The following is a 23726-nucleotide window of genomic DNA, read 5'->3' as shown; positions in this document are numbered from 1 at the left end:
CTGAACTTCTTTAAGATAGCATCCTGTGCTGACTCTGGGTATCAAGCATACCCACTGCTGTTTAGAAGCGGTTTTACAGTAGTGTGGTATTGTTTTAGCACTGTTAGAATGATAGAATTGTTTAGGTTGGAAAAGTCCTTTAAGATCTTTGAGTCCAGCTGTTCACCCAGCACTGCCAAGTCCACCTCTAAACCGTGTCCCTAAGCGACACATCTGTATGTCTTTTAAATGCTTCTAAGGATGGTGACTCCACCACTTCAATGGGCAGCCTGTTCCAATGCTTGACAACCCTTTTGCTTAATAAATTTTTTCTAATATCCAGTCTAAACCTCCCCTGCACAACTTGGGGCCATTGCCTTTTGTTCTATCACTTGTTGCTTGGGAGAAGAGACCAGCACCCCTGTGCTACAACCACCTTTAGGCAGTTGCAGGGAGTGATAAGGTCTCCCCTGAGCCTCCTTTTCTTCAGACTAAACAGCCCCAGTTCCCTCAGCTGCTTCCCATGAAACTTGTTCTCTAGGCCCTTCACCAGCTTGGTTGCCCTTCCTTGGACATGCTCCAGCACCTCAGTGTCTTTCTTGTTGTGAGGGCCCAAAACTGAACACAGTATTCAGTGTGCAGCTTCATCAGTGCTGAGTCCTGCTGGCCACACTATTTCTGATACAAGCCAGGATGCTGTTGGCCTTCCTGGCCACCTAGGCACAATGCTGGCTCATGTTCAGCTGGCCCAGGTCTGTTTCTGAGCAGCTTTCCAACCATTCTTCCCCCAGCCTGCAGCATTACTTATGGTAATCATCTCTTTTCAACACTTTGGGTAAATTTGCAAGCTTGTCTAATTAGTGTACTGGAGGCTGCCTGCATTTCTTGAGCATATCTTTTCCAAAATATAGACACAGTTATTAGAAATTATCTTTGGTTATAATTGTCAAACATCTCGGGCATTGTCCATGTTTGTATGCAAAACCAGAAGGATTTATTCTGATTGTTATGCATGTAGGGACAAATGTGTATGTACCTGCATTCCAATGTTATTTGAGTCAGTAATTATATGCAATTTTATTCATAATAAAATTGATTTCTACTCTGAGAAACAGTTACTTTTGAAAGGTTCTCTACTTTTTTCCCATGCAACCTTAATACAGATCTTATAAGCAGTAGATTTTGACAGCAGTGGAAATGCATTGTAGGAATGATGCAACAGAATAAAAGGAGTTTTATATTGATTTTTGTAGCCTATTTAAAAGAAGCATCTGTTCTTTCTTACAGTTAAAATCCCTGGGTTACCTGTGTGGACTAGTGTCAGAGAAGGGACCCAATTCAGAAGACCTTAACAGAACTGTCGATCTGTTAGCTGGATTGGGAGCAGAACGCCCTGAAACAGGTATTACCAGGAATGTATTCATTCTTTCTAATAGCTGACATTTGTCTTAAATATCTAGTATGTAAATACATTAATAATAATAATTTCCAAATATCCATATATATTAACATTGATAGAGCTGTTATTTCTTACGAGATCTTTTCATGTGTGTCTAGTACTTTATCAATGCATCTCGTTACTGTTGCAAGTATAGGCTTTTCTATTAAGGCTCCATTTATCAGCATTTAGGTAAATAGCTTTGAACAGTACTGGTTTTGAATAAAGTTTTTCATACTTGCAGACAAGTATTAAAAATAAAATTATTTGAAAAAGAAATGAAGTATCCTTGATCTGATGCAAATAGATAACCTGCAGCTGGAGCTACAAAGTGGTATTATTTGAGTTGAACTGCTATTATTTGTGTGTCTGAACAATCAAATTTATTTACTCCTTGTGGATTTTACCACAAGGATATTTCTGAAGGTATTTCTGAAAGAAGAAGTTTTGAGAAGTTAAATATGCTAGAACAGTTATTGTCTTTGAAGCACTAGCTGATAGGCTGTTTCACTTGTTCTTGCAGGTATGACGATAATTCTTAATTCAATGCTATGGTGCCTGTTGTATTCATTTAAATGAAACTAAATGAGGTTTTTTTTTCCTTCATGTATTCCTGACATGTATTTGGTCTGGCAAAGATTTATAAATTGAGCAAACTACTTCAGAAAAAAACTTGGTCTTGCTAACCATTTTCTTCTGAATTACATTGTTTAAAGTAGTAAAATGTTTTTAAATTACAGTATACTCCTGTCATGCTGATTTATAAATCCAGCAGTGGGGAGTTGTGAGAATATCAGTCTTGGCACAACATGGTATTTAAATACAATTGTGTGTGTTTCTAAGTTGAATAAATGTTAAGAAGTTAGTACAGTTATACTGCTGCTTGCCTTTACCCTGCTACTCTGAACATTGTTCACATGTGCATGCACATACACAGAGTTGTGAAACAGCCTTTCTTGATCTTATTTTGGAGCCTGGGGAAGAAACTCATGATCTGTCTCTAAGTGGTAGTGATGTTTACCACATAAATTAGTCTCAAGTTTTCCCTCTGCTTTCTATTGAAGGAAAAAGCAGGCGGAGGGGGTGTGTGTGTGTGTTATTAAAATAGGAGTGTATTTGTAAGTGACACCTCTTGTTCTGCTTTTTCCTAAAGCCAGTGCATCCCAGAGCCCTTATAAGAAACTTAAAGAGGCCTTATCATCTGTAGAAGCTTTTGAAAAACACTACTTGGTAAGTAGGGCTTGTTTGCTTATATTAGTTTTGTGTGTTTACATTATAGGTTGAAGAGGGACAAAATTTTCAAACCTGAGAAGGTAACACTGAGAACTTAAATCTATATTTCTATGTTTTGATATCAATATTGCTTACATACTGAACACAAGAGGGTTGATTTGTTTTACAGTTGGAACCTTGTATGCTCCCCAAGTTTCAAATATTTGAATAATTTTAATGTTTACAGTTGAAACAAGGGGGCACAAAATCAGAAAATGGAATATAGAAACCTTTAGAATTAGATTTAAGTAATGTTAATTTTGATGGCTTTGTAACAGTAGCAATGGAAAATTACTGAGGTGCATGACACATAGAAAAAAAAATAGAGTACAGCGAGAGAACATACTGAGAATTCTCACAAGATAAATCGTTATAGTTGTGACATAGTTTAAGAAAAACAGTCTAGAAGAACAGGACACAGGGATAAGGAGTATCTGGGAACCGCAGGTGTCCAGGATGGGCTACAGTTAAACCAGCTCATAACTAGGAGGACAGGAGGATTATTATGTCTCTGGTGCTAACAAACCAATTAAACTGGTATGAGCATCTACTGTGCATGCTTCAAAGGCTGCCAGAAGTGATGAAGATTGTTGGAAGAAGTCAACGACCCTCAGAGACCACCACCACAATTCTGTACGCATGCGGGGAACTTTCTGGAAAATGATGTAATCCATACGTAGCCTCATGAATATGTATGTATGCCCAGTGGCTATAGAAGGACGGCTTGTGTGGCAGTGGGGAGACACACGTTAGGAGGAGCTATCCCCTGTGTCTCCCAGTGCTGCAATAAAGAATACCTGCTTGTCAGCTTGAAAACTTTGTTGGCAAGTTTGTTCCTGGAGTTTTCTCCGTATCACAGTTGAGTTGAAGGTTATTATCTGTAAGTATGTACACTTAGTTATTAAAATAGCCAGTGCCATGGCTATTGTATTCTGCCATCTCAGGTGCAGAATTGAGTCTTCCCCAGAAAGATATTGAGGTGTGAGATCAGCTTCCTCTTGAATGATTTAGACTCGCATCATGCAAGAGTGTAACATGGTTTATGTTATACTGTTGATTTATTTTATTTTTATATGTACATATATATATATATACACACACTGTGGGATGTCTCTGGATAACAGGGTTGGAGCTGGCATAGACTGAAACAATGAGAATTCTTACTGTGCTGTAATATGCATGTTTTATTCCCTGACAGCTCCCTTATTGAGTGAGTAGCTATTGTAATGATGATCTGTTGGTTTTGTTTGTTTGTTTGTTTGGTTGGTTTTTTTAATGAAAGATTGTTAAATAAAAAAACCACTGTCACAAGAGTGTGGGGGGTTTTGGGGTATTTTGTTTGGTTGGTTTTTGTTTTCCTTAGATAATCTTCCTCTGAAACTTCTTATATTTGATTACTGCTGTTGGGGAAAAGTTGGAGGAAAGCTGAGCTGTTTTTTTTAATCTGAGAACTAGGTAGTACTTGGAGTTACAAAGTTTTATTGGATGAAAAAGTCTGAAAAGATTTTGTCTGAAGATACCAGGTTTCATTTTAATGCTTCATTTCTTTGTAAGACTGGTTGGATAGCTGGATCAAAGCTAAAATCTTCAGATTTTTTAGGTGCTCTTACATCTTCAGTTCTAACTTGCACCAAAATATCTCTGCTAAATTCTGCAGTATCTGCCTAAATTTAAGAAACTAAGTGGGATCTGCAGACTTTGCCAAAGAAAGAATTTCCATTCCTGTTTGTATTTCTCTGACTGTGCTTTTATGCAACAGAAATTCAGATATCACTATAAATGATTGTTTTCTGTGTAGCTGTCACATTAATATATATGATTTATATATATCCGTATTTTATCCATATATTCGGTGCAGAAGAGCATAGAATTAGTTAAAACTTTCAGATACAGCGAAGATCATTTACTTGCATTTCAATTTTTAATTAGTCTGGAATGTAAAATGCAGCTTTTCAGACACGTTAAAAGCAGGAAGTGATGAGCTTTTATTACCAAAAAAACCCACTTTGTTCTCATTCCGTGGCTACTCTCATGCAACAACTTCAGAATCTTTTGTGAGACTGTCAGGTCTTCTATAAGCATGTTGGCATGCCCCTTAATTTGGGGGGAATATGGCTTTTTGTTTGTAGGTGTAGCTGGTCTCTAAGACCCCTCTGGATCTGTTAAGGAGTGATTGAGTGATCACTTAGTTTATTGTAGGATACTGTTGAGAGTTCTTAAAGAAAGAAGTAATTTTTCTAGGGTCTCCATAAGAAACATCGAAAATGGCCTAAGAAAGGCTTTGGGAGCTCATTTTAGGTCATTTTCCTGCTCCACAGGAATAGATGCTTTCTGACATACTCTGCAAAATATTTAGGCAATTGGAAGTGTTTTGAAGCGTAGTTCTTAGTACACAAAGTGAGGGAGAATGAGCTTCTGTGGAAGATTGCTGACAGTCAGAAGAGGCTGCGGGTTTTTAAGATGTGAAATGGTTTTATGTTGGTGGCCAAAGATTGAGAACTTGAGGAGAAACGTTTGGTGGTGGTATATAGTGTGTGTTGTAACTGCTGATGTTGTGAGAAAGATTTGTTGCTGTTACTACAGGTGTAATAAAGGGCAAAGCAAGGAAGTGTGGCTGCATTGGAAACCATCTTAAAGATGGCTGAGGAACTTCAGTGTGGGATTGCATAGCTTCCCGCGAAATTCATTTAAGGCACTCTTGCGAAAATACTCCGATTGTAACTTAGCGTTTTGTGTTTAATTGTATGTTTACATACTGCAGACTTTCACTAAAGCTGCATGTAATGCCATTAAGTGCATGAAAGAATCCTGTACCATTTTCTGTGTGTAGTTGATTTGGTTTTGAAGTACTAGTTGTGAGTCTCTGGGGCAAGCTCTAATATTGTTTTAAATATGTTACACTATGGTATGTCCTGGAATGATATACTATGCGATCCCGCAATGATAATCTAATGGTATATAGTCACTGAGAAATAGGTGTTTTCAAAAAAAGACAGGAGAATTTAAGTGTAAAAAAGTGCTTGAAACTGCATCTGATCTATTCTTTTGGTGGGTTTGGGTTGCCTTATTTAATTGTTAATAGACTTTTTCTTCTGCCGTTTGTAACGCAGATATGGGATAATGACCAACTGCTGAAAAAGTAAAAATGACCTGTTACAAACTGCTCTGTATTGTGTGCTGGGGCCAGGGGAAATCTGAAAAGTGATTCATTCTGGTCATTTTGTTGTAGTAACTTAGTTACTGGCTATGAGTTTGTGTGAAATACTGTGTAATTACTAAAAATACATAAAACTCATAATAGTTTGTTGTTTTCTTTTAAACAGGATCTGTCCCATGCCACCATTGAAATGTACACAAATATTGGAAGAATTCGCTCAGCTAAGCTTGTGGGAAAGGACTTGGCAGAGTTTTATATGTAAATGAATGTTTAAAATGTCTCAGATGCATTAGCTTTGGAAATTCTGAATATAATCCTTGAGGAAAATATGTTGTATTTAAACCAGGAATTTTAAAAAAAAATTTGAAATGTAGATATACCCAAAGTTTCAGGCTGTGTTTCAGAAAAAAGAAAAATTAAAAAGAAGGCTGGCAATCTCTTCATATCAAACCCTAATTCTTTAATAACCAAACATGAGTACTCATGTTTTAGTACTCTTGCCTTCAACTGTCTTGTGTTCTTTAACTTGGTCATTTCTTCTCCTTGGGGAAAAAAAGGGCAGTGGGGTAGGGGGAGAAAAAGACATATCTTTGCATTTACTGTAGCCTGCTTTGTAACAACTTGTTTCAAAGCTTATCTTAACTACATATGTGTCTATATATACCTAAGAAAAGCCAGAAAACATGGTATTTGGAGAGTAATGTTTCATATGGAAAGCTGTTTCCCCACTGTGAAACTCAACAGTGATTTTATTTCTAACTTCCAGATATAGAATCATAGAATAGTTTGGGTTGGAAAGGACCTTAAGATCATCTAGTTCCAACCCCCCTGCCATGGCCAGGGACACCTCACACTAAACCATGTTTAAGATCTGTCCAATTTAGCCTTGAACACCACCAGGGATGGAGCATTCACAGCTTCCCTGGGCAGCCCATTCCAGTGCCTCACCACCCTTACAGTAAAGAACTTCCTCCTTATATCCAGTCTAAACTTCCCCTGTTTTAAGTTTGAACCTGTTACCCCTTGTCCTGTCACTACAATCTCTAATGAATAGTCCCTCCTGAGCATCCCTATACGCCCCAAATATATTTTTTTGTGTTTATCCCTGCTGTTAAATTCCACTAAAGGAACTTTGTGCATTGCTTTTCTATTTCATTTCATTTTTCTTGGAAGAAATCTGGAGTCTCAAGTGGTTTATTTGGGAAAACATGTTTGGGCATGTTTCTCACCTGTGTTTGCTAAAGCAGTCTTCTAGCCGCAACACAGTCTCCTAAATTAACTTATTCACCTGAGGGATTAATGTTAGGTTTAAAGACTACCATTGAACTACTACTGTATAGAGATAAAATGGTTTACAGCATCTTGTTCTGCATTTATATGCAGTGTTCCTCTCCCATCACCCCTCTTTGAAAATGTGTAGAGTTTTCATGGCTGCAGAGGTTCTTATATCACTCTGTACTCATCTCTTTATTTTTTTTTAAAGGAGGAAGAAAGGTCCACAGAAGGCAGAAGTCTATCTGCAAGGAGCACTGAAAATTTACCTTGCTGAGGGCTGGGCATTGCTCGTCACACATACAAGAAAACAGTTAGCTGAATGTCAGAAACAGCTTGGGCAAATAGAAAAGTATCCTTTAAAAAGGCAGAGGCAAAAAAATCAAGAATGGAGAAAATGATACTTCTGATTTATTTTTCTGACATATCTCTAACTTTTACTTAACAGTTGACATTGTCAGACATCAGCTGAGTTACTTCTTGTTTCCATTGTTGCTGTTCAGTTGGGGAGGGTTGGGTTAGTTATTTTTTCATTTCTATTTTGTCATGGTTTAAGCCCAGCTGGTAACTCAGAACCACACAGCCGCTCGCTCACTCCTCCCCCTTCCTCCCCCTGCTCCCAGAGGGATGGGGAGGAGAATAGAAAGAATGTAACTCCCGTGGGTTGAGATAAAAACAGTCCACTACCTAAGGTATAACACAAAACCAATACTGCTACCACCAATGATAATAAGGGAAATAACAAGAGAAGAGAATACAACCACTCACCACCCACCAACCGATACCCGGCCCAACCCATGCAGTGATCTCGCCCTTCCGGGTAACTGCCCTGAGTTTATATATACTGGGCATGACGTGCTGTGGTATGGAATACCTCTTTGGCTAGTTTGGGTCAAGTGTCCTGTCTCTACTTCCTCCCAGCTTCCCCTCCTCCCTGGCAGAGCATGAGACTCAGAAAGTCTATGGTCAGACTAAACATTACTTAGCAACAACTAAAAACATTGGTGTTACCAGTGCTGTTCCCAGGCTGAAAGTCCAAAACACAGCACTGTACCAGCTACTAAGAAGGAGAAAAATGACTGCTACTGCTGAACCCAGGACATATTTTTTTCATTTTTATTTTTTTAACATCTGGTTCACTTAAAACTTCTTGTGTATGGTTTCTGCTGTTTTAAATATGTGTCGGCTCTAGAGAGTGGTGCAATGTAAATAGTGTGAAGTTTGTCATTAGTTCAGCAGATACCATAGAGGTTTTTTATGATTGTTTGTATTTCATTATTATGGAAGTTTTTGTGTGGTACTGGTTTTTCATTTGGTAAATATGGCAGTATAGTGACTTCTTATAATAAGGAGCTTAATTTCTGGGCTTGCTTTCTGTACTGCTGCTACCTTTATCCTGTATCTGACCTGGCAAAGACTCTTCTGGTATTTGTAATGGTGACTTTTTCTAGAAGTTACACAGAGGCTTGGAAGATGAAAATCTTGTGACTTTGGTTGCTGTTCTAATGTTTTGGGGTTTGGTTTATTTTTTGTTATTTATTTTTTATTTCTGTCTTTGGTCTCTGCTTCAGAAGCGGAGTGGGAGTTGTTTGCTTTTACCTTGAGTAAAAGCTCAGTCTACAGTGTGTGAATGAAATCTCTAAACGCTGCATGAATGCAAAGTAATACTTTGAGAGAATGATTTGGCTCAATCCTAATGTTTGACAGGCTTCAAATTCTTCACTGATACTCTCTGCATTATTTTCATGCACCAACTCTATGAGCTACAGTTGTATTTGTGATGCTGTACTCTTGCTACTTTCAAGATAAGACATGTCGGGAGGGAGCAAAGTCTGCTGACTGGCCTTGGGTGTTTTGTTGTATTCTTTTTGGCATCAGAAACAGCACAATTACATATTATAGCAAAATTGCAGATTTTCATTGTTTTTTGGTGGTTTTGGGGAAGGGTACTGCTTTCGTTGGTGCTAGAGTTATAAATAGAATTCCTGTAGGTTTTCCAAACTGGCATGGTCACAGAGTTTTCTAGCTTTTTGTAAAGTTGTTGGGTTTTGTTGTTGTCAGTTGTTTTTCCATGTCCAAGAAGCTCGTATTTTAGTCTCTAAGTGACAGAAATACTAGAAATCTACTAGAAATCTAGAAATACAGAAATTCTAGAAAATAACTACAAATCTTACTATAGCTGAAAATCACTTTTTAGCTGAAAATCAACTAAGTTTGTAGTATATTTTGGGGTTTGTTGTTCTTTGCTGCTTTTTGTTTCACTAGGTTTTTCTAGAACTAGACTTGGAGACTGTGAATGTCTGCCGCCTTTGAAAATTCTTACATCACTTTTAAACACTCTAAAATTTTTCTGCTTCAGTGCAAATGCTTTTAAAGAATCTGAGCCAGTAGTATTGCATTCGTAGCTAAATACTTAAGCAAGCATTTGTATCCCCAGCACCCAAAAGTATAAAGAATATCTTATGACTTAATGTAAGTGATGCTGTAACAACTAGCAGATTCTCAGCCAAGTAAACTGTAATATAATCAAATACTCAAGTTACTTAGTTCTAAATGTTGGGCAGTGTAATGCGACACCCTAGGTCTTTAACTTGCATGCTGCATTTATCTATTGTCAAATGAATTTTCTATGCTCACAACTCTTTTTAGATGGAGGAAGATTGCACAGATTAATAATATGGATCATATCTTAGTAGGTCTGCAAAAAATAGAGATTCTGCAATATTCTCAGATGGTAATAAATCTTCCGTTGTTTCTTTTCTAATGGAAGAGTATGGCGATGATAAAAGCAGGTCTTGTATTTAAAGATCAGAAAAGCAAGTACTTGAACTGTATTGTTCTCAGTCAAATTTCTGAATATTGTAGGTTTCTACCTCATGTTTCCTTAACTTTGTTAGTTATCTTCAAACAAGCAGTCTTTTAGCTGGTGATAATCACTTAACAGAAAATGAACGCAAAAGCTTTTGCCAAGAAATACTAGATTTTGCCAATCAGCAAGAAGAGAACCAAGGTAAGTCTTGTGCTTAAATACTTAATATGCTCTAATCTGATCTTTCCCTAGAAGTGGATTGGAAAGTTTTTTCCGATTGGTTTAATTACCTTGTGTATAACTTCAGAACCAACATGGTTCTTTTCTTGTTGTCTCCAGAATTTTTAAAAAACTTCTGCAATAATTAAGAACAGTCAAAGATAAGAGAGTAATTAACATTTATATTGAATACTGGAAAGGCTTTGTTTTCCTTCACTTTGTTTTTCTGCTTTGACAGCTCATGATTTATCTTGTGTTAGTTTTATTCCAGTTCCTAACTTCCCTTTGTCTCTGCATTACTGGCACACAGATGGCAGCTCTGTGATGATACTCCTTTGGTTTTGATGTTAGATTCTGTACCCATCCACTTGCAGCTTATTATTTTAACCATTTTACGTCTTCTCTTTATTCTTCCTGCTGCTTCAGTAATACCTTGCTCTCAGATATTAATCATTGTTTAAATCCATATAGAATACTTCCTGTAAATCTGAAGACTTCATTTTTATGCAGAAGTTTTTCCTAATGAATGGATGTAGCATAAGTAATACATTATTTTAGACTTGCCTCTTAATTCAGTTTTGGTACTGCCTCACTGTTGGTTTTTGGAATCTAAAAGGAGAATGAAAACACTTTGTTTGGTAAAGCTTATGCCTCAAGGTACTAGTCCAGTCATTAGTTCCTTACACTTGTACTTGCTCTTGATTTATGTGCTCTGGGAAGTTTGGCACTTTATGCTACTGTGTTCATCTAGGACACTTTATGTAGTAGTGAAACGAGAAACTTCGCCTTAGATGTGCTTAGTTTAGTCATCTTTAATAGCCTGAGTACTAAAATTGCAGTAGATGTAAGAAAACAAATCTCAGCATCTTTAAGCCTCAATTCTACTCAAGATAAAATATGAAAGTATTGATTTATTGTGAAAGGATTCATTGTGAAAAGTTGTTGATCAGTTTATTACTAGGTGTTAAATTTTTAAGAGAAAAGATTTGCTTATCTTCAGCAGCACTGGACAAGAATAAAATCCCTGTTTTTATCTTTCCAGGTCAGAAGGTTGTATTGCCTATGCAGTGCTTTGCGCAGTTGAAAACCCTGCATTTTGACCCTCCAAATGCTGTTGTCCATGTGGGTGGAAAGTTGTTGATTGAGTTGACTTTGCTGAGCCAAATGCCCATCCCTGTCCAAGTGGATCAGATTGCTATCCATGTTCACTTCAACATTGAAAAAAATAGTTACAGAAAAACAGCTGAGTGGCTCACTAAACACAAAACTTCCAATGGTGTTATCAGCTTTCCAAATGAAATTACAGGCATTCCTTTGTCAAGAAACAACTTGCCAGCACTGGAGCTGTACGAAATGTATGAACGGAGTCCCTCAGATAACTCTTTGAACACAGCAGGAATAATCTGCAAAAATGTGCACATGCTACTACGAAGGCAAGAGAGCAGCAGTTCACTGGATATGCCCTCAGGGGTGACTTTAGAAGATGGGGCTCATGTGTTGAAATGCAGCAACTTAATACTGGAACCAGGGGTCAATAAAATCACATTCAATACTCAGGTATGTTTTTATAGTTGAACAAATGTAAGAACAACTAAAGCACTGGCTGAGGAAGAACCTAGTGCTGGCAAGTGGCACCTGTATTGCTTCCTCTTGAAGCTTGAGTGATGCCATTACCCTTTTGGCTTTCATTTTGCTGTTCTAGACTTTAATTTCCCTTGAAAGAGGGCTGTTGTGTTTGTGCCAAAATGTACAGGTGAGTCCTATTTGCAAAGATTTGAGTTGGCCTTCCAAACCTTAAACATTGATTATTGCTGCCAAAAATGAAACTGATAAATTCACATACAAGATAATATAGCACTCATGAAGTCTGCCTTTGCTGTTGAGCTCATTCAGAATAATGTTGAAAATATTGATGGGAGTGCATTTTCTAGCACTTAGCAAGTAATTATGTGGTTAGACTTGTTTGATAGCCTGTTCTTCACTGTGGAGGGTAGTAGAATAATTTTTCACTTGGTGGATGTAGTAAACCTACCTGTAAGAAGTATGACAAAGCTCATCGTTTTAGATGTCAGAATTAAAATTGCCCCCATTATTCATCTTAATCATATAAGGAATGAGAAGACAACATAAGGATTGTGTGCTACAGGAATACTAAATATGCATGAGCAAACACCCATGAAGATAAGTTTCGCCATCTAAATGCCATCCTCAGAAAATGGCGTTAGAGCCATTACAGCCCTGCTTCTGCCATATAGTAGTGTATATGAAATTCTCTCAATTCCTGGCTTACGCATTCACTCTAAGTCAGCTTAATAATTGGAGTAATATTTTTTTCCTTCCATTCTTCCACCACCAAGCAAAGTACTCACAGTAATTGCTGAAATATTTAAGGACTGAAGTGCTTATGACTTCCGTTTATATTGCGTTACCACTAGATGCATAGTAACTAGAAATCAGCAGGCCTTGAGTACCAGACCTGTTGGTTGTGGTGTTGGTTTGTTTTAACTGCTACTCATTCTGTGGTCTTGTACTTTGCTGGTCTGTGGTTTGTTCACTTAGTTTAATGAAATGAGGAAAGGTATTTACCTGATGACAGTCCTAGGAATTGAAATGTCAGACATTTTCAAAAACAAGACTTCGCCATCTGTCTAGCGTTCCAGGAGTAGGAGCTTCTGGCCTCAATTATCATGCTGTTCTGTTCTTTGGGTTTCTTTAAATAGTTTCTATATATGTCCTCACCTCTGTAACCCTTCATAGGGAAGTATTTATCAGAGTTCAATGCTACAGTAATGAACATAAGTATAGGGAAAATTTAAGTGAGAAAATGCTGAGAAATTCAGTGTAACAGCAGAATGATTAATAAGGGATAAGGTAGCATTATGAGGACTGCAACAAATACTTCATAGCTGCTTCATTTTAGGAGCATTATCCACCCTCTCTATTGGAAAGGGTATGGTGACCAGCAGGTGGAAGGAGGTGATCCTGCCCCTCTACTCTGCTCTTCTGAGACCTCACTTGGAGTATTGTGTACAGTTCTGGTGCACTCAACATAAAAAGGACATGGAACTGTTGGAACAAGTCCAGAGAAGGGCCACGAGGATGATCAGGGGACTGGAGCACCTCCCGTATGAAGATAGGCTGAGAAAGTTGGGGCTGTTCAGCCTGGAGAAGAGAAGGCTGCGTGGAGACCTCATAGCAGCCTTCCAGTATCTGAAGGGGGACTACAGGAATGCTGGGGATGGACTATTCATTAGGGACTGTAGTGACAGTTCAAAGGGTAACGGGTTAAAACTTAAACAGGGGAAGTTTAGATGGGATATAAGGAAGAAGTTCTTTACTGTAAGGGTGGTGCACTGGAATGGGTTGCCCAAGGAAGTTGTGAATGCTCCATCCCTGGCATAACATGCTGAAAGCTTCAGTAGATTTGAGTTCCAGTATTTACAGAATCGATTATCACTGTAGTAGTACACTGTGTCACTTCTACTGGGTTGCATAACCAGCCAGAGGAGAGAAACTGCTGACAACTTGTTTTCTAATTTTTCTTACAGTAATGCTTAATTGCACTACTTCTGTAGTGAGAGCAGTGACTGCTTCTAAGATGCAGAGGGAGTTTGGTTCTCTCTGGGGATCTTAGGCTGATTATTTATGCTGATAGCAATCTTCCAATGTACTTTTTAAAGCTTTAATAGAGATCAGAAAGCATTCTCTAAATTCTTCAGACTGATTCCTATCCCATGTTGAGGTTTGAAGTATGTGTATATACAAAAGAGTTGCTTTTCTGTTTATAATGTATTCAAGGGTTCAGATTCAGTATTTAATGTAAAAATGCATAATACTGAATTTCAGTCAGGATTTGCTTTGTAAATAACTGTGAGATTTGAACGCTAAGTTGTTAGAGCTTTTCTCCACAACTTATCTTATTCTTTACATGTAGTTATATCCAGCATCAGTATGATTACACTTGGTAAAATGGCACATGGAAAAATAAAACATTTCCTATTCCCCAGCAGTAGTAGCTAAGAGCAAATAGAATCAAGAATAAATATACTAGCAGATGTTACAGATTTGCTTTTTATGTTATCAAAAACCATCCAGAATCCTGTTATTCAGGGTAAGGTAAGAATTTGAAATTCAATATGTATGTATAACTTCTCTGTAAGCATTCAGTGTGTGGGCTGGGGAGTGTGTGAAATTGTTAGCTTGAATTAAAAGCTGTGCTTCATAGAACATAGGATTTTATGAATGTTAGCCAAATGAGTACTTCTGTGCTTGCTAAATACCATTTCAGTATTTAATAAATATAATAATATTTTAATGTATATGGCATTTGGAGGGGGAGGGAAGCAATCAACAAACAAGATGAAAAGCACCCCAAAATAACAATTTGACAGCATAACTGCTCTAGGAGTTACGCTGGCTATTGGTACTTGTTACTTATTGTTTTTTTTCTTGAATTAGCCAGCACTCTAGAGCTTCTCTTTTGATGGGGTGAAAGGGGATCCTTTGTGAAAATCTTTTCACTTATTCAGAAAAGTAGTCTGTCATTTTAATTTACGAATGCAAAGCATCTGATAAAAATGAGCTGGAAACATGCTGTTGTTTAGTAGAGGGTTTGTTTCAGAGCCTTTTCCTAAATTAAAAAACCTATTCAAATTTTTTTTTTCAAAGGCCAAAGAACCTGGGACGTACACACTCAGGCAACTGTGCATTTCAGTGGGAAAAGTACAGTTTGTCCTTCTTCATATTTACCCAATTGCGCAGTATGATGTATATTCTCAGGAGCCCCAGCTAAAAGTGGAACCTATGACTGGTAGGTACAGTTGCTAAGCTGAAGTTGTTTTGATGATTTCTGTTGTATTCTCATGGGACTAAAGTGTTTTCTGTCTTGAAAATTACTCAGAATTTTTCTGCCTTACTTTTAATTTTGAGTCTTAAATTCTCACTTTTCAAATTATCCATCAAGTATGCCCTGTCAGTGATGGCTAGTTTTCAATAATTCCAGGGGTTGGTGCTGGAACATCTAGTGTCACATTTGAATATGAATTTGAACATGTATTGTCACTTAAATATCAAGTATAGTTTGAGCTGCCATACTGGTTAGAAGTGACTACTTAAATTTGCAAATGACGGAGCTTCTTATTGTTTAATTCTGCAATGCTGCAGTCTCTTTGGTATTTACAGGAAACTGGGATTGTGTATGAGAGGTGACAATACTAATTTATTAAAATTTAATACTGAATACGTGCATTGATTTCACAGAGAGGTGAGCATTACTTAGATTCATAGAATAGTTAGGGTTGGAAAGGACCTTAAGATCATCTAGTTCCAACCCCCGCTGCCATGGGCAGCGACACCTCACACTAAACCATGTCACTCAAGGCTCTGTCCAACCTGGCCTTGAACAGCACCAGGGATGGAGCATTCACAGCTTCCTTCGGCAACCCATTCTAGTGCCTCGCCACCTTCACAGTAAAGAATTTCCTCCTTATATCCAATCTAAACTTCCCCTGTTTAAGTTTTAACCCATTAACCCTTGTCCTATCACTACAGTCCCTCAACAAAAATTCAGATCATTGTGCTTCATGGATAGCATCTGCACAGTAATGACATCAAATTGTTACAGAGTTTATTAAAGTTTATAAGTAGAAGTGAGCAGTGATTTTGTTTTCAGGCTATTAACTGAAGCAGTTGAGTTAATATGCATTTTGTACTATCATTCTAGTTACAGTGGTTGCAGCATGTGGTGAAGGAAGGACAGGCATATTGGGCATTAATCAGATTAGCTACCCCTATGAAGTTGATGGTTGTGATTCAGATATTTGAGAGTCTGTGTACATACCGGCATTCTGTTGATTATATAAATACAGCATGTGGATATGACTGGCATTGTAGGTGCAAAAATATAAAGCTGTCTACAACCTGAAGAGCTTAACAAAAAGAATAGTAAGATTTGGGATTACTGTATTTGACTGGGTTCTGTGTTGCTAAAGCTACACAGGATGTGAGCCAGCTAATCCAAGCCATCCAAGGAACAGGGGGTTTGTTCACTAAATTTGAAACAACTGGTTTCTTCACACCGTTGTATCTGAGCTAGGTTTAATGTGTTGCATAGCACCAAACCCCCACACTTTCAAGTTACCCAAACATATGTGACAAATTGTCTGGGAATATTGCTAACAAGCCTTAGCAGTGCATGGTAACCATCTGCTGGTGAGTACTGGAACCTGTTAACAATATTTTCTTTCTTCTTCAGATAGCCTTTTGGCTGGCATTCCCCAGAAGGTGAAATTCACAGTGACTACTGGTCACTACACCATGAAGAATGGGGACACTTTGCAGCTCAGTAATGCAGATGCCATGCCTATTCTGTACCATCCAGAGAGCAAGGCAGTGATCTATTCCAACACCAGGGGTAAGCAAGAAAGTAAAAATTAATAATCTTTAAATGGCTGAAAATTCAGTAATCTTGAAGTAAACCTGTACTTATATTAAGGTTAAGAACACTGATGCTGTCTTTTGCAATAGTTGTTATTAAGAGCAATTCTGGTGACTTGCAGCTGAATACTTCAGTGCAGGAAAGGTCTTAAACTTTGACCCTCAAAGTAGTAGTGTGAACTTTGCAGCAAACATAACTGGACAGCTTTTACTTTCATTGGGGTAATTTGGTAGGCATGGTGAAACTGCTGCCAAGGTATCTGTCATGATTTCCAAGAGAATCATGGCTATCTTTTATTACTATGTGGGCTCTATCTTAACTAGACCATTTTAATTGTTAAGTAGTTGTAAGTAGGTTTCTTAGGTTGTGCCTTATGTAAATAAATAGAGCATTTCCTTTGGCCAGTGTTTCATTTAAACAGATGACATCCCAGTTCCCTTTTTTCTGAGCCTAAGTACTCTATAGTCTCCTTAGTTGCTCAAACGTGAGCAACTTTTACATAAATGGGAAGAACTGTCTTAAAAGAAATGAAGATTAAAATAGACTATGCAGAGGCACCCCATGTATAATACTTTAAAGATAGATGATTAATGATGTGTATGTGTGTATTTTTGGTCATGCACATGTGTGTTCAATAAGTTGTAAGTTTTTTTTTCATTATTTTTTTAACATTATGAGACTAAGGAGGTGCATGATGAAAAAACTTCAGTAGATGTCATGATGGACTAATGTAGCTCTTCAGCCTGTTTGAAGTTTGTTATCAAATTGTCCTCTTAGTTCCTTCTTGAACAATGGAAGGGTCTTCCATTACATGGAAGGGTCTTCCATTACATGGAATGTGGTGGTAACCTTCCTGTGGCTTACAAGGACAGAGTGCTGCTATTGGGAAGTTGTGAACAGTGGTATTTAAGATGCATATATTATAGCTCATTTGAAGAGATTACTGTGGAGTTATATAACATGGTTTCTTGTTGCTGGTTTTGCAAACATGGAGGTCCTGCTAGGAAATGCTTATGGCACTGCATATTTTTCTATAAATTTTTAGACTAATTTCATTGTGTAGGTACATATTAAAATGAAAATTGGGAAGGGATGAATGGGTTTTAAATCTTACTTTTCCCCATTCTACACAACTATAGAGAAGATCTCAGAATCACCATTAAGGATTCAGTCTTCTGAAAAGATCACAAGCATCAGTTTGCCAGTGGCTCCTGCATACCATGTAATTGAATTTGAGCTAGAAGTCATGTACTTACCATCAGCTACACAACCTGTAGTGGAGAAAGAAAATACTGCCAATAAAGAAGTTCACAGAAAAAGGAAAGAGAAGCAGAAACAGGACAACTGCATGGCTGCTGTTGACCAAAAAGTAAGATGTAATTTAACGGTTTTATTATGAAACGTATTTGATCACAAGGGCATACTCTTCATAAAATGGAAGTGGTGGTGATGGAGCAGGGGAGAGCTTGCACTGAACCAATTTCCCTTACAAGATGTACATGCAGAAACTGTAGCAAATGTTATAAATGTAGAGGAAAATATAAACATAAGCAGAAATATATCCTGTTTACTGCCAGCTGTTCCACTGGCCAACAATCTGAGATTTAATGTTCTAATGCTCAGAGTTTACATAGGATGAAGGACACTCATGTCTTTGTAAAAGGTGCTATAGGTGTTCTTCAAATTCTCCCTTCTAAGTCATGGGGAAGGTTATTTCTTCCACTTGCAAAGAAGCTGTATGCTGTGTTGAGGTGCTTAACACTGTAGTGCTTCAAGCTGTCACATAATTTAGTTGGAGGTAACATTTTCTCTTCATTATAATTATGATGGGTGAATAAAATAAGCAGTATGTAAAGAAGCTCTTCAGCTGGCAACAAAATGATCTTAACAAGGAGTAGCAACTTTCACAGTGTTACTCCTTGTTAAAACTGACCAAGCGTGCTGCCACGTATCCTTGTGTGTGAAGAGTCAGGTAAACAGGAATAGCTATAGATCAACATTGCTAAAATGTGATGTGACAAAAAATGTTTTGGGTTGTTTTTTTTTATTGTTCTGCATATAGAAATACGTTGTTAAATGCATATGCTTTACAGTTGAAAGAATGGCAGCATTTACTTCAGGAGGAATTCTTCAGTTAAGCGTGTTGCTTTAAGTTAAATAAATATTAAATACAATTTTCAAGTATTTGGAGCTTTTATTTAATATATACAAGTATTATCAAGACATTTCAGTAATGGATCTAATAGCAATGTCTTTGATACTGACCTTTTATCAGATCATTGTATTAAAATGCTAAGTGTTTTTAGCATCCTTTTTTCTATTCCTCTTCCTTTATTTCTAGTCTTCAGAACTGGGTATGCCAGTTTCCACGGGAAAAGTTTCATGGAGATTTTAAAATCTGCACAGAGGAAAACAAAACCCTAATATTTTGTGACATTATTTTTTGACATACTGATTTTTATTTTTTTTTCCCCTTCTTACCCTTCTGGATGCATTAGTTGTAGATACTTGCTGAGAAATGTTCTGCTTAGAAATGAGAAGCAAAATCAGTATGCCAAAGACCATTACAAATAAGAACTTTGTTCTCTCTTTCCTTTAGGTAACCATTGATTGTCCTTGGTCGATTTACTCCACTATTATTGCATTAACATTCTGCATACCTTTTAATGCCAAGCATTCCTTATTGTCAGCTGGCAAACGGTAATGTACTCATTAAGTATTTATTTAATTTTTTTTTTACTGGGCTTTTGTTATCTTGTACAGCTTCCCATTGGAAGCTTGTGTTATTTCCGCTAGTGTCCTTTCATAACAGTAAAACCAATTTGTGGTTTCAGCTTTTCCGGAAATAAGACCACAAGATAAATCAAGCTAGCCTCTTTCTGTGTAGTTCTTCATAGAATCATAGAATGGTTTGGGTTGGAAAGGACCTTAAGATTGTCTGGTTCCAACTCCCTTGCCATTGGCAGGAACACCTCGCCCTAGACCATGTCACCCAAGGCCTGTCCAAACTGTCCTTGAACACTGCCAGGGATGTAGGATTCACCACTTCTCTGGGCAGCCTGTGCCAGTGCCTCACCACTCTCACAGTAAAGAACTTCTTCCTTATATGTAACCTGAACTTCCCCTATTTATATCCATTACCCGTTGTCCTATCACTACAGTCCCTAATGAAGAGTCCTGCTCCGGCATCCTTGTGGGCTCCCTTCAGATAGTGGAAGGCTGCTATGAAGTCTCTACACAGCCATTTCCTCTCCAGGCTGAAGAACCCCAACTTTCTTAGCCTGTCTTCATACAGGCGGTGCTCTAGCCCCCTCATCATCCTTGTGGCACTCCTCTGTTCTTTGCTTTACAGCCTTGTTTCTATAGACTCAGAAGCATTGAGGAACAGATTGAAAGAAACAAATAAACCTCCCATTCTGTTCTTCCTTGAGCTGTGTACTTTGAAAACTTTATGAAAAATTTACGGACATGTACTCTTTTAGTATAACTGTCCAACTTTTGTTAAACAAACTGCATCATGTTTTTCAGGAAATACGTGCAAGTCTGTGTACAGAATTTGTCAGACCTCTCTTTCCAGCTTTCAGACAACAGACTGAAAAATTCTGCTGACTGTACAGATTTGCAGCTGATACCTCTGAACCCTGGATCTCAACAGGTAAAAGATTCACTTGGTGGTTTATGAGCTTATTGGCAGAACAGGTAGATGAAAGTTCTTGTTACAACTTACATGCATAGATTTTGTAGTAAGAAAGGCTGGATAGCTGACGTTAGCTCAGACCTTTGTACTCCTCCGATTCTTAAAGATGCTTTAGAAGGCATTTACACCTGTAGATCTTGGATTAAGTTCTAAAAGTTGCAAAGATTATTAGGTAAATTTTCAAACTTGGTCATTTCCCTCATGCAAAGTACTACATACTTGTTTGAACAACAGCTATACAAATGTAATATCACTGTTACCACTGTTAACATTTAATATGTTCATTTTACAGCTACAGTTTGTCATGAGGTTTTAGGAAAAAAAAAATAAGGTAGAGACTGTTTTCCAATTAAATACAGCTGTAAACTAGTTAAGTTGCAAAACAGTCCCCGTGATGTTTCTTTTAGCTTTTCAGTCTGAACATGATATTAAATTGGTTGTTCTTGGTGCCTAGGAAAACTATACATAAACATTATTAATCTTTTATTAAATTGGGCTTTTGAATAAAACATTTTTAACGCATACATGATTTGTGAACTAGTCCCTTTTGAAACATTCATTCTGACAGTGAAATGTATCCCTTTTAATTAGGCATGCCTTGTTAAAAAACAACAAACCATTATTTTGGTTGTATATTTTCCTTAATGATTTATTTAACACTAAACAGGTAATTTGTTTTTGTAAATGATATCAATGGCAGAACAGACAAACTTACGCATGTGCATTTCCACTCCTTTCTCAGAGGAAGGAAGGAGCTAATACTATAAACATTCTCTTTCAGGTCATATACAGTAAGCAATCGATATTCTTTGTATGGGAATTGAGGTGGACAAAAGAGCTTCCTCTCTCCTTGCAGTGCCTGTTTTCAGTCAGCTTTTGTCCAGCTACCTCTGAAGAACAGTCTATTACCCTGAAGCCGTTCACTTATGAATTCCAAGTGGAAAATTTTTTTGTAAGTACTCTCTTCTAAGTATAGCATATGTTAAGTGAATATGGTTTCTTAATATGTGGAAAGGGAAATTCAAGAGATACATTAAAACCACTTCTGTTTACCTAATGACATTGCTACTGACACTGAATCACTGCAAAGCCAATTTGTTGAACAGCAGAACTGAAGCTTGATACGCTATGGTAGAATTATATAGTTGCCACTGGACTGTGGGGAGGAAGCACAAGTACTTGTACAAGTGTACTTAATGTTGTCTCATTTTTTATTGTGTTTTTACCTTCCTGGGCTTGTGCCATGGAGACTGTCCATAGATTACTGAGCTGCTTTTCCCCTACAGGTTTAAGACTGTGCTCTCCAAAGCAAATTGCAATTTCCAAAAAATCTTTGCTATTAAAAGCATTTTAGTTGGTTTTTCAGTGCTTGAGATGAGCTCCCCTAATGAAATATTTAGTGTTCTCTAAGCCATTATCTTAAATGTTTCTTCTTTCCCTTTATGGACAAACTTATTCCTTTCATCAGCTAGGAAGATTATAGACTAGATAGAATCTCTTTAATACAAAATTATATCAACATTATTTAATCTCATCTCTTAATTCAGTCTTGTGCTACCCTTTGTGATGCTTGGGTAGAAAGTAGCAACATGATAAGATTCTCATTTGGTCAAATCCTTTTGTCTGTTTGCCTATTACAAGCTGGCATTGAGCAGTATTTTAGGTTGGTTGTGGTTTTTTTTTTACCTGCTGGCACATAAGTAGCATGTGGTGGCACCTGTATCAGCATCTTTGTGGAGTTTTTAAAGAGAACTAACTGTGCTAAACAGTGTGGGGTTCGTAGAAATTTAATTTTCATAGTAATTAAAAATTAGCTCTTTGATAACGTGGGCACCATTATTCTGGAGACAGTGATGGTAGGAGTGATGAAGCAGTTCTGTATTAATCAGAATTTGAGTATGTGTCTGGGAAGTGAGGAGCCAAGAAACATTTTTAGTACTATGTTGTTTAAATAGTAATATTATTGTCCATTTAGGAGCATTGAAAGGCTGAGTTAAAGCACAGAACTGGAGGGGAAAATTATGTGCTTGCTGCTGGTATCAGAAATAGATTGACTCAAATTCGGCTTGATCATTTTCTCAAACCAACGAAGATAATGAAGTGAGCATTACTTACGACTGAATTTGGCACTAAAAATATTTAATAGGATGTGGATGTTTAAGTTTGTCCTGTATCAATTGTCCAGTTCAGCTTAAACACAAACACCTCTTTTTTCTTGATAACAGCACTGTTTTCTTCCTGACAGACACTGTATCATGTGAAAACTGAAATTTTCCCACCATTGGAGGCAGAGTATTGTAAAACAGGCTCACTCTGCTCTTTAGAGGTGTCAATCACCCGACTTGTTGACCTCTCAGAAATTGACAGAGATGAAGCATTAACGGAATCAGATGGATATTGCACAACAAAACTGATGTATGAGGGTAAGAATATTTTTCTTTAGTATATTGACAAAATTCCCCAGTAGTCTCCTCTTGATAATGATATCTGCCAAGCTTTCTATGGCGTATATTCTTGTATTGTGAATATGGCTGCTCAGCAATATTCATTTTGCTAGACTGAGAATGTTTTATTTTTCATCATTAATCTGTCTTCAAGTCAAATATTCATCCAGTCTGAACTGCTAGAGGCCCAACTATGCTACCTTTTGGGTAGGGCTGTTTTTAATTACCTTGCACAGCTTTGCACACATAAAAGCAGATGAGCTTTTAGATATTACTAAAATACTAATTTTAAAAGTGCTCTAAAACTGTACTGAGTCTTCTTCATTTTTCAGAAAAGATCTCTATAGTGTTTGCTCTTTATTCTTGCAGTTGTTGACAACAGTAGTAACTGGGCAGTCTGTGGAAAAAGTTCTGGTGTGATATCGATGCCTGTAGCAGCTCAAGCAACTCACAAAGTCTACATGGAAGTGATGCCCCTGTTTGCTGGACACCTACCTTTTCCTGATGTCAGATTATTTAAATACCTCCCTCATCATTCTGCTCACTCCACACAACTTGATGCTGGTAAAGCTGTCTTAACTACATGGCTACTTACAGAAATGATTCTGCTTCTCTTATGTTCTGTGTAAAGAGAGAAGCAAGGCTAGGAAGTATGTTGACCAACTGCTCATAGGAGTCTTTGCTGTTTTAACTTATGCACAGTTCTAATTTGAAACTTACAAAATGTTGCTCTAACGGGAACTTTGAATTTGGGTTGCAGCCTTATTCCTCTGTGAGGAGGAATAATAATGTGTTTTCTTATAGTTTCTTAAAATATTACGATGCAGATTAGTTGCCAGTAGATTTATATTCAAGTGAAAAATATTTTATACCCCTCTAATCCTGTGGTTTTGTTGTCTGTAAACTGCACATCTACTGTGTCTTCATTAGTTTTTTAGAATTAGAATTTTTTTCCCAGTTTTTGAAAGGATTAAATGTGCAAGGCCAGGTTGGACAGAGCTTT

General features: G+C 37.4%; 1 protein-coding gene across 1 annotated transcript in view; it reads left to right on the top strand.

Annotated features, from left to right (window-relative positions):
* The window catches only part of TRAPPC10 (trafficking protein particle complex subunit 10), a 43544-nt gene that overhangs the window by 17214 nt on the left and 2604 nt on the right, over positions 1 to 23726 (top strand). Inside the window, exons 9-22 of the mRNA XM_061453455.1 lie at positions 1267 to 1381; positions 2571 to 2647; positions 6013 to 6104; positions 7330 to 7470; positions 10016 to 10128; positions 11189 to 11703; positions 14815 to 14956; positions 16400 to 16558; positions 17722 to 17951; positions 19182 to 19282; positions 20111 to 20237; positions 21061 to 21231; positions 22525 to 22702; positions 23093 to 23287. Of these exons, the coding sequence (XP_061309439.1) occupies positions 1267 to 1381; positions 2571 to 2647; positions 6013 to 6104; positions 7330 to 7470; positions 10016 to 10128; positions 11189 to 11703; positions 14815 to 14956; positions 16400 to 16558; positions 17722 to 17951; positions 19182 to 19282; positions 20111 to 20237; positions 21061 to 21231; positions 22525 to 22702; positions 23093 to 23287 (2356 nt within the window). The remainder of the gene's footprint in view (positions 1 to 1266; positions 1382 to 2570; positions 2648 to 6012; positions 6105 to 7329; positions 7471 to 10015; positions 10129 to 11188; positions 11704 to 14814; positions 14957 to 16399; positions 16559 to 17721; positions 17952 to 19181; positions 19283 to 20110; positions 20238 to 21060; positions 21232 to 22524; positions 22703 to 23092; positions 23288 to 23726) is intronic.

This window comes from Pezoporus flaviventris, unplaced genomic scaffold (assembly GCF_033815535.1).
Source record: "Pezoporus flaviventris isolate CSIRO_AGI_PZ_B2104156 unplaced genomic scaffold, CSIRO_AGI_Pfla_v1 ptg000015l, whole genome shotgun sequence".
NCBI classification, from domain to species: domain Eukaryota; kingdom Metazoa; phylum Chordata; class Aves; order Psittaciformes; family Psittacidae; genus Pezoporus; species Pezoporus flaviventris.
Note: the sequence above shows the minus strand (reverse complement) of the source record. Positions and strands in the feature narration are given on the sequence as shown.